Below are 14,088 nucleotides of genomic sequence, written 5' to 3' on the forward strand. Positions count from 1 at the left end.
TAGATTTCATATTCAGTCATGGATCATGTTTTACCCTGGTTTTTTAAATGTCCAATTATATTTCATTTTAATATTTTATTTTATTGTATTTTATTATTTAAGCAACTTAACTTCATGTAAAGTGTGGAGGAATTATGTTAAACACAGTGTTCATTTTATTTAGGGATACTACCTAGGGTATACTGCTACCTTAAACACCTTGTAAAGAACCTCATTTGTTGTCTAGGGTTAGTGTATGATACTGTGCAAGTCTTAAAGCTCAGAGGGAAAAGCCTGTCCTGTAACAGAAAGGCTCATGAACAGATTTTTCTAGTAGGCTTGTGAACTTGCTAAGTGTTATGCAGATAAATGTTGGGATTGGGGCCTGGGAGCAGTACATGCTCTCCTGCAGTGAGGAGACTAGGCCCCGTGGAAAAAGCAGCCATTAAGACACTGAATATTGTCCTTTTTTATGTTAAACCAGTTCTGTGTGTTATAAATGTAGAGCTTGTCTATTTGAATGATATAATGATCTAAAAGCCTTTTCTTTGTTTTGAAAATAGCTTTGAAACTACTGGTTACAGGTTTTTGTTTAAGTGAAGTTAAACACAAGATATGAGCTGTAATGTGCATATAAAGTTTTTAGGTTCTAATGATATAGCTAAATTCAGCAGATAGCTGTGATGCCACTTTTCCCTGGGAATACCGGATGTTTCATGTCTGGCACAGAATCTGTATTTAGGATTCAGATTTCGCATCAAAACTAGAATCAAAGTCCATAAATTGGATTTTTAGGTTTAAGGTAAACATTAACCCTAGCAAAAACTTATTGCAATATATGTCAGGAGGAATATATTATACATGATCATAAAAAAAATACCAAGATGATAAATATATCAGAAAATACCAGGAGTAATATTTTAGGGGTGGTGCTTGCCAAATAAAACATATTTAAAAAATTAAACGGCTTTCACAATAACGCATACTTTAATGTTAAAGCGGAATTTTTCCGGGAAAACAAATACAAATCTAATGGTGTAGTAAAATATATACCTGGCACTGTAGCGGTAAAGGCGTTGCCATAGTAACAGCTGCGCGTTTGAGGGTGCTGTGAGAAACCGGAAGTGCGCGTGTTTATAATCTGCTGCACGGAGCGATGGCTGACGACGAGACCGTCAAAACGGTGAGAATCCTTCAAAGGAATTTGTTTTAAAACCTGTTTTTTTCGCTTACTTTTTGCGTCCTATGGTGCAGTCAGTGGATAATGCAAGTACTGATCGTGTAGCGAATTGATTTTTGGGTTTAGTTAGCTTCAGAGAGCTCGGCACGAGCACAGGGACATAATGCTTTTCAGAAGAAGTAATGGAGTTATAACAGTCACATGAGCATCTGCACAGGGTCTGTTTAGTGTTCTGGAAGAATTACAATTAGTGTTTATTTAAGGAATTCTAAAACCTGGTACAAACAATGACCAGGCAACACCAAATCTCTCTCTCTCACACACACACACACACACACACACTACTTGTAAACATCATCTACCCTTTTAAGGATAAAATAGTTTATAAAGAATCATATAGTCATGTTCACTTTGTCCTCTTATAAGCTCAACATGGCTTAATATGTTAAAACAAGGAACCTACACACAACATTTCACGCAAACCAGAACTATTAAACAAACTATCAAAATAATGATCCCTTAGAGAGCGTATTCCCATCCTGACCCTGTTATAGGCTAATGAACAACGTAATGTGTTCAAGCACCCCAGAAATTTTTATCTTGCTTTATTAATCTTAACTACGGTCTATGCTGAAATATGATAATTATCCCATTAAACTAGCTATAAAATCGAACATCCTCACAGCCCCAGGATCCTGTGTTGGATCTTGAGCTTGGGTTTCACACTGTGTGTTTCTGTGCATGTTCTCCATGTGGGCCTTCTCTAGATTTCATCCAGTCTCCTCCAACCTGCATATCAATTCTTATCCATACTTACTGTCACAAATCTCATCTAATCCTTGTGCGTGTTTAGGTTCTTGCACAGTTCTGACCTTGATTGATTGTCATTCATTTGTTATTAACAGCAGTTATTGTCATGCTTATGTGTAACAGAAATAAATTATTATTCATGCAGTTATGACTCAATCTGTATAGTTTTTCAATGGATTTTGATATTGATATTTTGATCTGTTTATTGACTTTAGGAGGCTTCACTCCCTGTGGCCACGAAACCCCGTACTAAAAAAGGTATGTACCTGAAGTCCAGGGTTTAGTGTACAAGGTTTCAGAGCTTTAAAACATGTATTTATTATGGCCACACATACATTACAGCACAGTGGAATTCTTTTCTTTGCATATCCCAGCTGAGGAAATTGGGGTCAGAGCACAGGGGCAGCTATGATACAGCACCCCTAGAGCAGAGAGGGTTGAGGGCCTCGCTCAATTGCTCAACAGTGGAGCTTGGTGGTGCTGGAGCTTGAACCCATATCCGCCGATCAACAACTCAGAGCCTTAACCACTTGAGCCACCACTGCCCCTTTTAAGTGTGCTTTATTGTATGCTGCGCTTGGAAAATGTTCAGAGTTCATTGAAATGTTCATTGAAATGGAGTAAGATGGTTCTGCTTAATCCTTAATCAAGAGTAATTACAATGGACTAAACTTTCTATTCAGCACAATATTACAGGCATCGGTGACTTTACGCTTTCCAAAGCAAAGAGAAAGACGATAAAGTCCACAATACATTAAGAGATGCAGATATATGCAACAAAGGCTGTGTTAACAAAGGTGTTCAAAAGGCTCAGTCCAAGGGTCTTGGTTAACTGATTAATGATTAACTGTTAAAAAAAACTGAACCTACCCCCTGTGAACACATTTATATAATGAATAAAGCTATTACAATTTCAGGTGCTTTATTTAAATGTACAGAATAATATTTTGTCTTCAATTTATATTAATATTAATATATATTTTTTTATTTAGATTTCAGTAATTTATTAGAACAATATAACATTTTATCACTGAATTTTCCACTCACAGAGCACATTATATTCGTCCCACACCTACTCGGTTTTGAGTTAGTGAGATTTGGATTAAACTCTCTGCAGGTTATATACATGATCTGACTTTGTGTTAGAAGCTAGATAAAAGTCTTAATATAATACAGTGTGGTATAGTATATGCAGAAATGAAGCATTTCTCTTCTGTTTAATGTGAGATCTTTAAAAATTATGTGATGAATACTTTCCAAATGTATGCATACTTATTCTGTATATAATATATGTACAATATATTTCTACTGGCTTTGTCAGTGATTGCATCATCAAATAACAGAGATCCAAAAAGTTTTAATCCCAACATCTCCTGTAAACTTCCCTAAAGACTACAGATTAGTAATTCAGAAAGTTCAGAAAACCCAGACCAGGGGATTCGGAACTAGTGTTCAGCAGGAATGTTTTATTGGAGAGCAGAACACACTGCGGTGGTACTCTAGTCATGGAGTCCAGTGAAAAGGAAGATGAGCTGCAGTTTTAAAGGTCTTGAAGGTGTGACAATACAAAAGCCTAGAGGTGATAAAAACCCCCAAGGGGAGGTAGACCTCACAGGTGTCATCTCCCTGGTATGACAATGCAAAAGCCTAGAGGTGATACTCTTAAACAAAGCATTGAATGAGAGAAAGATCCCCAGAGTTGGCCCCACAACTGTCAGCTAGTTCACAGTTCCTGATCACCATCTGATTTGATCACCATTTGGTGGTGAGAGCTGGGATATGTAAAAGTTATTCAAAGAGAAATGTACATTGCAGTAGATTCTAGAGTGAGCTCAAAATATGTTTTCCTACATTTCCTTTCTGACTGTCATTTCTCAGCTTTTCCTGTGGATGGTGCTATTTGTTGCGTTTTCATGCACTACTTTCATTTGAAGAGGATTAAAGCTCCGAGAGAAAAGTCTGTCCCAGAATAGAAAGGCTTGAAAGCAGGTTTTGCCAGCAGGCTTGTGAACATGCTAAGTAATATGCAGATGCACACAGACTGTGGCAACTGCATTTGTTCTAGTGGCCTTAAGGATTGGGGACTTGGGGCTCTACATGCTCTCCTGCAGTGAGGAGACTAGGCTCAGTGGCTTTAGCAGCAAATAAGACACTGAACATGTTTAACGAGTGTAAAATAAGGGCCATAGAGCTTTATCTGAACTCTGAGTCAAATGATCCTTTATTTTTTTATATGTTTAATTTGAAGTGTGACCTAAAATGCTCTGTAGATGACTATTGAAACACCATATTCGCATATAACTTCACTTTATATGCACAACCTAATCTGTTTACAACCATGATTACTTTAAAAAGGACTGAAATGACTGTGTTGTTGCAGCAAGCTAATGGTTAAAGACCACAAGGTAACACTAATGTAACATACTAGACTTGGTTGTTGGTTTATGTAATAGATTATGTTTCCTTCCTCAGCCCCAGAGCTCCCCATATTAGAGAGGAGGAACTGGCTCATCCATCTACACTACATCCGTAAGGACTATGAGACATGCAAGGTGAAGCTCTTCTTCCACTGGCAGCTTCTTCATTGTCTCTTATTCCTGCATTATACTTTGTGTTTTGTGAATATGCTTCTTATCTTTCCAGGCGATTGTAAAAGAGCAGCTGCAGGAGACTCAGGGCATGTGTGAATATGCCATATATGTCCAAGGTAACTTTTATCTAGTGTCTACGGTTATGTTATGCCACTTATGGACGTTGATAGATATAATGTTTTTTGTGACTGCAATGTGTAATGTTATGACGAAACACTTTTATCCACACTTAGTGTATTCTGGCAATATGGGATAGGATTAATGTGTGATGTTCTAACCCTATAATGACTTCAAAATGATTAATTATTGATTTTAAAAATTGTGTGTATGTGTAGCTCTGATCCTACGTGTAGAGGGGAAAATCCAACAGTCTCTAGAGCTGTTTCAGAGCTGTGCCATCCTTAACCCCACCAGCTCAGACAACCTCAAACAAGTGGCTCGCTCCCTGTAAGAATCCTGTGTTGATATACGTCCTTAGGTTTTTTTCTGAATTTTTGATGAAAATTTGTAAGTTCTGTCAGAAAGAAAGTCATTTTTGTCTGTGCAGGTTTCTCTTAGGGAAACATAAGGCTGCCATCGAGGTTTACAATGAGGCGGCTCGTCTCAATCAGAAAGACTGGGTAAATTTCCAAGCACAATTATCCATAACTCTCGAACCAAGAACTTATACTCTGTAGCGCAAAGTGACATTTCAGTTTATTTACAGGAGATCAATCATAATCTCGGAGTTTGCTACATCTACACTAAAGACTTCAAAAGTGTAAGTAAGGTCCCTGTGTGTCCCCCTCTGTAGTCATTTGGGGTAGTCGGTTTTACACTACATAGCCAAAAGTATATGGACACCTGACTTCCACACCCATATGTGGCTCTCCATTAAACTGTTGCAACAAAGTTGGAAGTGTCTAGAATTTCCCTGCACTGCAACTAAGAGACCCAAACCTATGACGATGCTCCTGTGCACAAAGTAAGCTCCATGATGACATGGTGTGTTAAGGTCAGAGTGGAAGAACGGGAGTGTCCTGCACAGAGTCCTGACTCTGACTCAACCCCACTGAGCACCGTTGGGATGAACTGGAACACAGACTGCACCCCAGACCACCTTATCCAACATCATCTGATCTTGCTCTTGTAGCTGAATGAACACAAATCCCCACAGTCACACTCCAACATCTAGTGGAAAACCTTCCCAGAAGAGTGGAGCTTATTTAACAGCAAAGGGCACTGAAGCAGTGATGGGTGTGATGGTCAGATGTCCACAAACTGTTGGCAATATACAGTGGTGACTTAAAGCTTTAAACTGCAATTGTTGTAGCTGTAATTTACCTTTTACTTAACCTATGACTTGTATGCAGGCTGAGGAGCATCTGAACATGGCGTTACAGCTTAACAAGCATGACATGACTTACATGATGCTGGGAAAGAGCTACCTATTACAGGGGGACACAGAGAAGGCCATTGAGATCTACAAGAGCGCAGTGGAGTAAGTGTGTTCATGAATTTAACGCCTCTGGTCCGGTTCTGCAGTATTTTATCACACTCGGTTGGTGTTGCCAGTGTGCAGTGCAGTTTCAGATGACGATTTTTCACCATCTCAGCCCAAACCATTTTATAGCTTTGAGCCTTTTTTCTTTGGCCTAGAAGACTCTTGATCAAAGGCGCTCTGTGATGAGTAACCTCAGATGCCCCTTAGAGATTCACAGCAAGTGGTGGTGGCAGACGCTTTAGGGAAAAACGGCATGCTGGGATGAGAAGCAGAGCAACGGCTGTAATTAATCACATTTACAGGCTGACTGTGACACTTTTCTTTTGTTACAGCCTCTTTTTTGCAAACCTCCCTTAAGGAAAGAACATTTTTAAAAGCTTCGAGTAGAGACTCTTTAAAGATCAGAGTCACGTCTTAAACAGATTTGACACATCGATCGGATACGGCTACAAAAAGAATCAGTGATATTTAGTGCGCTAGTGAACGTTGTTTGATTAGGAGTGTTTACTTTTTTTGCTTTTATTGACTCGCAGAAATAACTCCTTGAGCTTGTTAGTGTATACTCTGGCACATATATCAGAGGAACTCTAGGAGAGTAAATATGAGGAGGCAGAGAAGCGGCAGCAAGCACAGTGTGTGTCCTCATCTTTACCATGGCCCTCCTGTAGAGTGGCTGAATTAGTAATGTTGACGTGCCTTAATGAGCGGTGCTGGGCTTCTCCTGGAGCAAGAAACCTCGGTTCCGCTCATTTACACCAGAGACAGAAGAAAGAGACGTACTCACTCTGTTCTTCCTCTGAGCCAAAATGAATAACTAACAGCTTGCTGGGATGAGCTGCACTAAGATGAGAAAGTGGAAGACAAATATGATGCTGCCAGGCTAGAAGTTGTGTAAAGTGTTGGTTGTTAGAGATCAAGACAGGTTGCAGTAACATCCACAATGTTTATGGCAAAATATCTAGGTCAGACCAAATTGTTAGAAATATTAGAAATAGAAGTCTATAAAATATATGATGTTAAGAATGATGTAACACCATTGTAGTCTAATACAATCTATGCTTGCATAATGCATTTATAGTACATTTATTCATTGAGCAGACATTTTTATCCAAAGCGACTTACAAATGAGGAAATACAAGCGAAGCCATATACAATACAATACAATACAATACAATACAATACAATACAATACAATACAATACAATACAATATAATATAATATAATATAATATAATATAATATAATATAATATAATATAATATAATATTAAATAATAGAATAGAATAGAAATCAGAAGACAATAAAAGTGTGGGGGGGGGCAGTGGAGGAAGAGGAGTGTTATGTAGCTCCTTTTGGGCTGGTTGAAAACAAGACATGATGCTGCCTTCTGAATCACTGGGAGAAGTTTGATGGTGCTGGCTGGAAGGTCCAGGATTAGTGTGTTGCAGTAGTGTAGAAGTCCATAAGAAAGCCTTATTTACCATTTCATATTGTCTATATGTGGGTATATACACTACTCACAAAAAGTTAAGAATATTCGTCTTTCGGGTGAAATTTCAGGATGCACCTAAAATGCCCTATAACCTTTACAGGTGAACTTAATTTGACCTTCTCTACACTTTTGAATGCACATGTCCAACTGTTCAGTGTTTCAGTACTTTTTGCATAACTTGCTGTTCTCTAACAAGGTGCTTAACGGCAAAATTCACAACTGGTGTTTGATCCATGAATCGACCAATACATTTTCTGGTTCAATTAGAATTGGTATTTAAACTGTCCTCTTCATCATGCTGTTCACATTTTGACATCATGAGACCAAGACGACACCTAACAATTGATCAACAGTACCTCTGCATTGCGAGGCTTCAAACAGGATGTTCTCAGAGGGAAGTGGCCACTGAGCTTAGAGTGTCACAGAGTGTCATCAGCAGGTTGCAACAGAGATACAGAGAGACTGGAAGAGTCACAGAAAGGAATAGAAGTGGACATCCTTTGGCCACATCCCATGTTGATGACCACTTCATTGTGAACAGTGCCCTGCGGAACCGGATGATGAATGCCACTCAACTCCAGGCACATTTAAGGGAGGTGAGAGGCACCCAAGCGTCACGTCAGACCATTCGAAACCATTTACATCAGTGTGGTCTGCGTGCTAGACAACCTGCAAGGGTACCTGACCACCCCACCAGGCATCTTGCATGGGCCAGGGAGCATTTACGCTGGACGAGGGACCAGTGGGCCTCAGTGCTGTTCTCTGATGAAAGTCGGTTCACATTGAGCAGAAATGATGGCCGCCAACGATGTTGGAGAGGTCAAGGAGAGGGCTATGCATCAGCCATTGTTGTGGTGGTGTTACAGTCTGGGCAGGTGTGTCTACTCAATACAGAACTGCCCTACATCTTGTGAATGGTACAGTGACAAGCCAATACTACCTGAATAACATCATTAATCCAGTCATTGTGCCCCTGCTTGAACAACACAGGCCTAATTTCATCTTCATGGATGACAATGCTCCAGGGTACCTCAAATGGAGTGGCCTTCACTTTCTCCAGACCTGAGTCGCTGTGTAGAGGCTCGTAACCCTACACCCCAGAACCTCAATGACCTGAGGGCTGCCCTTCAAGAAGAGTGGAATGCCATGCCTCAGCAGACAATAAGTCGACTCGTGAACAGCATGAAACGTCATTGTCAAGCTGTAATTGATGGTCAAGGGCACATGACAAATTATTGAGACATTGACATTTTTGTTGTGGTATACCCACCACTGTTGTTGGTTTTTGTTTCAATAAATTGTTTGAGATGAGGAAACCACCACTGCATGCTTCTTCTTAAAAAATCCAAATATCCTTAACTTTTTGTGAGTAGTGTATACATATATATATATACACCCACTTTGAGAAGAATTATCCTGAGGTTCACTAAACAGTTGTGAATCTGTGTTTTAGGTTTTCGCCAGAGAACACGGAGTTGCTGACCACACTGGGACTCTTATATATGCAGGTCAGTTTCAACAGCCAGTCAGTTCTTGGAAATTAATGTTGCCTTAGGTGGTCAGTACTTCAAATTCCTGACATTTTAGTATTTCTTCTTAGCTCGGAAAATATCAGAGGGCCTTCGAACATCTTGGAAATGCTTTGACATATGACCCAAACAATTACAAGGTCAGAAAAACTTCCATTTCGATGTATATGTCTTGCCTTTGAAGTTGAACGTGATGTACTCAGTGGGTGTGTGTTTTCCCCCAGGCCATTTTGGCAGCAGGAAGCATGATGCAGACACATGGGGATTTCGATGTGGCCATGAATAAATATCGTGTGGCAGCTTTCACTGTGCCTGAAAGCCCTCCACTCTGGAATAACATCGGCATGTGCTTCTTTGGCAAGAAGAAATATGTAGCTGTGAGCTTTGGAGTTTTTCACCTCATGATGTTTATTATACACTGCTCAAAAAAATTAAAGGAACACTTTTTAATCAGAGTATAGCAATTAAACTCCTGGAATATTGATCTGGTCAGTTAAGTAGCAGAGGGGGTTGTTAATCAGTTTCAGCTGGTTTGGTGTTAATGAAAATAACAAGTACGCTAGATGGGCAACAATGAGATGGCCCCCAAAACTGACATGTTTTCCTTACTCATCTTTTCGAACTATTTTTCACTAGTTTTGCATTTCGCTAGGGTCAGGGTCACTACTGATAGCATGAGGCTATACCTGGACACTACAGAGGATGCACAGGCAGTCCAACTCCTTCAGGATGGCACATCAATACGTGCCATTGCCAGAAGTTTTGCTGTGTCTCCCAGCACAGTCTCAAGAGCATGGAGGAGATTCCAGGAGACAGGCAAACCCATCAGCAGGACCGTTGTCTGCTCTTTTTTGCAAGGAGGAACAGGACGAGCACTGCCAGAGCCCTACAAAATGACCTCCAGCAGGCCACTAGTGTGAATGTCTCTGACCAAAAAATCAGAAACAGACTTTCTGAGGGTGGCCTGAGGGCCCAATGTCCTCTAGTTGGCCCTGTGCTCACTGCCTGGCATCATGGAGCTCGATTGGCATTTGCCATTAAACACCAGAATTGACAGGTCCCCCATTGGCGTCCTGTGCTTTTTTACAGATGAGAGCAGGTTCACCCTGAGCACATGACAGATGTCAAAGGGTCTGGAAAAGCTGCGGAGAACGTTATGCTGCCTGCAACATCGTTGTCAGACATGCACACAGGCACGTGGGGGCCATACAAACTACTGAGTACCATTTTAAGTTGCTGCAATGAAATTTCAGCAAACTGGACTAGCCTGCTGCATCATTTTCTCACTTTGATTTTCGGGGTGCCTTGAATTTAGCCTTCTGTAGGTTGATCATTTTCATTTCCATCAAACAATGTGGCATCCTTTCGTTCCTAACACATTACCCAGTTCCATATCAGTATAGATATCCAGCATGATATTTTTCCCCATTGAGATCTGATTTGTTTTCAAAGTGTTCCTTAAATTTTTTTAACCAGTATATATAATATGCCCTACTTATGATTTCTCAGTTTTGTTGTGCTTTTTTTTCTGTTTTTGTTCTTCCGTTTGTTCCTTTCTCAGGCTATAAGCTGTCTGAAGAGAGCAAACTATCTGTCTCCATTTGACTGGAAGGTCTTGTATAATCTGGGTCTGGTGCATCTCACCATGCAGCAGTACGCTTCAGCCTTCCACTTCCTCAGCGCTGCTATTAACCTGAATCCACGCATGGGAGAGCTCTACATGCTTCTCGCTGGTATTTACACCTGTTTCCTTCCTTCCTAAACTATATAGAGTGAAAAAAAGATTCAAACCATGTAAGTGTAGTTCTGGTCAAATTAACACAAGCTTACTGTCATGGAAAAAACTGTAGAATGTGACAGTAAGCTCTCTTCTATATATAGATGATAAACCCCACTGACATTATGCAACACAAGATCTCTGGGGAGCCTGTGCCCACTGTAACCCCAGATTCCTGTAGTATCAAGGTTCGATGTGTTCTGAGAATGCCTTTCTGCTCACTACGGTTGTAAAGAGCGCTAATTCACACATCCTGCCATCTCAGACCAGTCTGGGAGAATGGACAAAAGAATGATTTGAGCTGACAGGAAAGGTGTAGTAGCTCAAGTAACCAGCCATGGTGAGCTGAAATGCATCTCAGAACTCACAGCACAATGAGCTGTAAGGGTGGATTAGCTACAACAGCAGAAAACTACATCGTGTTCTGGTTTTGTCAGCCAGGAACAGGAATCTGAGGTTACAGTGAATACAGGCTCAGAGACTGACCACTTTTACAGCCATGGTGAGCAGAAAAGCATGTCTGGGCATCTCAGAACATTTTGAACCTTGAGTTTGATGGGCTGCAACATTAACTGGTTAATAATTAGAACAGTTTTAACGAAAGAGTATGTGAGTTAATCTGTCAAGGCATAGCCTCCAAAATTGTAATGTGCTGGTTATTTATTGTGATTAAGTACTGAGAGATTTTGCTACAACTTCTCCATAGTCTTGTTTTGTTCTTTAAGTACATGTCTTGAGTAATATTCATCCATGTCTTGGTTTGTCCCAGTTGCCCTGACCAATTTGGATGATGTAGAAAATGCACGCAGGTCATACGAGCAAGCTGTTCTACTTGATGAGTAAGTCTTCTAAAACTTCCTGAACAACTGTAGCTGATTTGCACATGCTAACTGAAGGTGACTGACCATCTCTGTTTTACTTCTGTTTATCTCTTCCAGATCCAACCCTCTGGTGAATCTGAATTTTGCAGTGCTCTTGTATAATCAGGGAGACAAGAAGACAGCACTGCAGCAGTACCAGGAAATGGAGAAAAAAGTCAACATGCTGATAGAGCGCAACAGCAACACCGAGTTTGACCCTGAGGTAGAACCTCGCTACACAAATACAGCTGGAATGTCACTGATATAGCTGCTAGAAAATGTTAAACTTTCACATAGGAAATTAACAAAGCATTTAGAATCGAATTATAAACACTATTTTGGAATATTATATTGGGGAAAGTTTCTGATCAGTGAGTAATAAGGTTTGAAATTAGTTTTAGGGTTACTTTTTTCTGTACTAAAATTGTGTATTCATTTTATGGTTTCAACCATTCATCTTAGCAATCCTATCATGTTAGTCAGCTAATGTTAACCATCACCCATAATGAAACACACCTAAACCTGTATTCCCTTGCCAGTATAATTAGGCAGTCTTTGACATATAGCACACGTTAAAGCAAGGTTTTACTGCATGTACATACAGGTAGTGCATATCGGTGTGTAGTGGTGCGAGTATTCAGTACTACATACAGTATCTGTTCTCCACAGCTCGTAGAGATGGCTCATAAAATGGGTGCAGCCCTTCAGGCTGGGGAAAATTTATTCTGGCCAAAATCAGGCAAAGAATCCAAAAGCAGCCAGCGCTCATCTTCCAGCAAGCCGTCCTCTTCCCAGCAGCCCCTGGGCTCCAATCTGGCCTTGGGCCAGGCCATGTCATCAGCTGCAGGCTACAGCAAAAGCATACAGCTGGCTGCAGGTACACCAATTCTGCATATAGTGTTTTAATCAACCTGAGTCTGTCCTTTGTGAGCTGGATATGTTTCAAGCCACACACTTATTTATTGATAAGATTTGAAGTGGATCACAGACACTAGTTGATCAAAGAAGCTTGAAATATTATTAGATCTAAGTACTAGTACTGTTTTTTATAATATTGTGATGTATAAAGTAGGGTTAAAAAAACAATTCCAAGTGATGAAATACCAAGTGACTCTTCTAAATGGCCAGCAATTAAAATAGTCACTATTTTACAGATATAAGTCAGTGATTTTCTCATCTTTCTGAATCTAGAACTGGTCATGGGTCAGTGTAATTCTGCTACATTTAGCTTCCATAGACTTCCTAGTGGTCAAAAATGAGAACCGCAACAAGCTCTAATAGAGGCCCAGGAATCACGCTGCCCTGTGCTGCCCTGACAGGGTTTCCTGATCACAGCACTTTAAAATACACTACAGATTCAAAGATATTGTTTTATAGCAAATCATTGGAATTAAATTCTATAATGCTCTGAAAAAAGACAAAAAATGTTGGTTCATTAAAGATACTCCAAACATAGAGGCTGCCTTTTCCATTTTTTCCCCCTGGAGGTTTAGGTCTAGTTTTTATGATGCATTTCAGCTGGAAATGTTTTCTGAAACCTGGGCAATGATGTTAGCTCTTCCTTGTTCATCTCACACATGGGAAACACACCTACTGCATCGGACATGGCTGAACAATGTTACATCTAAAACTGCCAGAACGGGTTGCTAGAATGTACGCTGCCTGTTACAGTGTCACTAAAAATGTAATAGATAGAAGCCGTAGACTTCTTTTTATATCATAATTAACGTCATCCTGAGCCGCAAAAATCTACAAACACGGATTTCGGGTATTGTCTATCCTTAAGGTTCTTATTTCCTGTGTAGAGCCAGATGTGGAGAGTGCACCAGCGCCCCCCTCTGAACCTCCAGGAGAGGCTGAATGATGGTGATGATGCAGAACTTCACAAAGCCAAGGAGAAGAAGAAGAGCAAACCCAGAGCAGTGGCAGAGTAGAGTTTCCCAAGCATGGACAAATGCTAACTGCTACTCTGAGAACAGTTTGCGTGAGCTTTATATAGTATTTGTGTCCTATGAATGTATAGTGTATTTATTTTTTTTAGACATATGTACAGAGTTTTTGCATTAAGATCTGTCTGCTGAACTATTGCTCCGATGCATTCTTGGTTGTTTTTTTCCTAGTTCACTTGGTGATATCAGTCATACTACAGGAACAGCTCAGGACAGATTCGATTTTTTGGCATGTTAACACTAACAGGGTTTTAATATTATAGAGAACCATGCGTTACATTGATTTTTATCAGTTTTGGAAATGGATTCTGAAATGCAAATATGCATTACATTAATGTAGATGCTTTACCAACCTTTGTATCTGAGCTAAGTTGGAAATAAACAAGTTCTGCTGTTTGCATTTTCCCCCCCATTAAATTTCTTTACAAAGAAACATTA

At 40.1% G+C, this 14,088-nt stretch overlaps 1 protein-coding gene across 1 annotated transcript; it reads left to right on the forward strand.

Moving 5' to 3' along the window:
- The first annotated feature begins 1,065 nt into the window (after nt 1-1,065).
- Nucleotides 1,066-14,050, forward strand: bbs4 (Bardet-Biedl syndrome 4). The gene is made up of 16 exons (XM_058408416.1): nt 1,066-1,162; nt 2,185-2,227; nt 4,442-4,521; nt 4,613-4,676; nt 4,896-5,007; nt 5,108-5,180; nt 5,267-5,320; nt 5,913-6,040; nt 8,989-9,043; nt 9,136-9,204; nt 9,289-9,441; nt 10,626-10,797; nt 11,611-11,680; nt 11,780-11,924; nt 12,371-12,578; nt 13,507-14,050. Exons 1-16 carry the CDS (start codon nt 1,136-1,138, stop codon nt 13,563-13,565), a joined length of 1,512 nt encoding a protein of 503 aa, XP_058264399.1. The 5' UTR covers nt 1,066-1,135; the 3' UTR covers nt 13,566-14,050.
- Nucleotides 14,051-14,088: the final 38 nt, after the last annotated feature.

The sequence above is a fragment of the Hemibagrus wyckioides genome, linkage group LG14, assembly GCF_019097595.1.
Source record: "Hemibagrus wyckioides isolate EC202008001 linkage group LG14, SWU_Hwy_1.0, whole genome shotgun sequence".
Taxonomy (NCBI): domain Eukaryota; kingdom Metazoa; phylum Chordata; class Actinopteri; order Siluriformes; family Bagridae; genus Hemibagrus; species Hemibagrus wyckioides.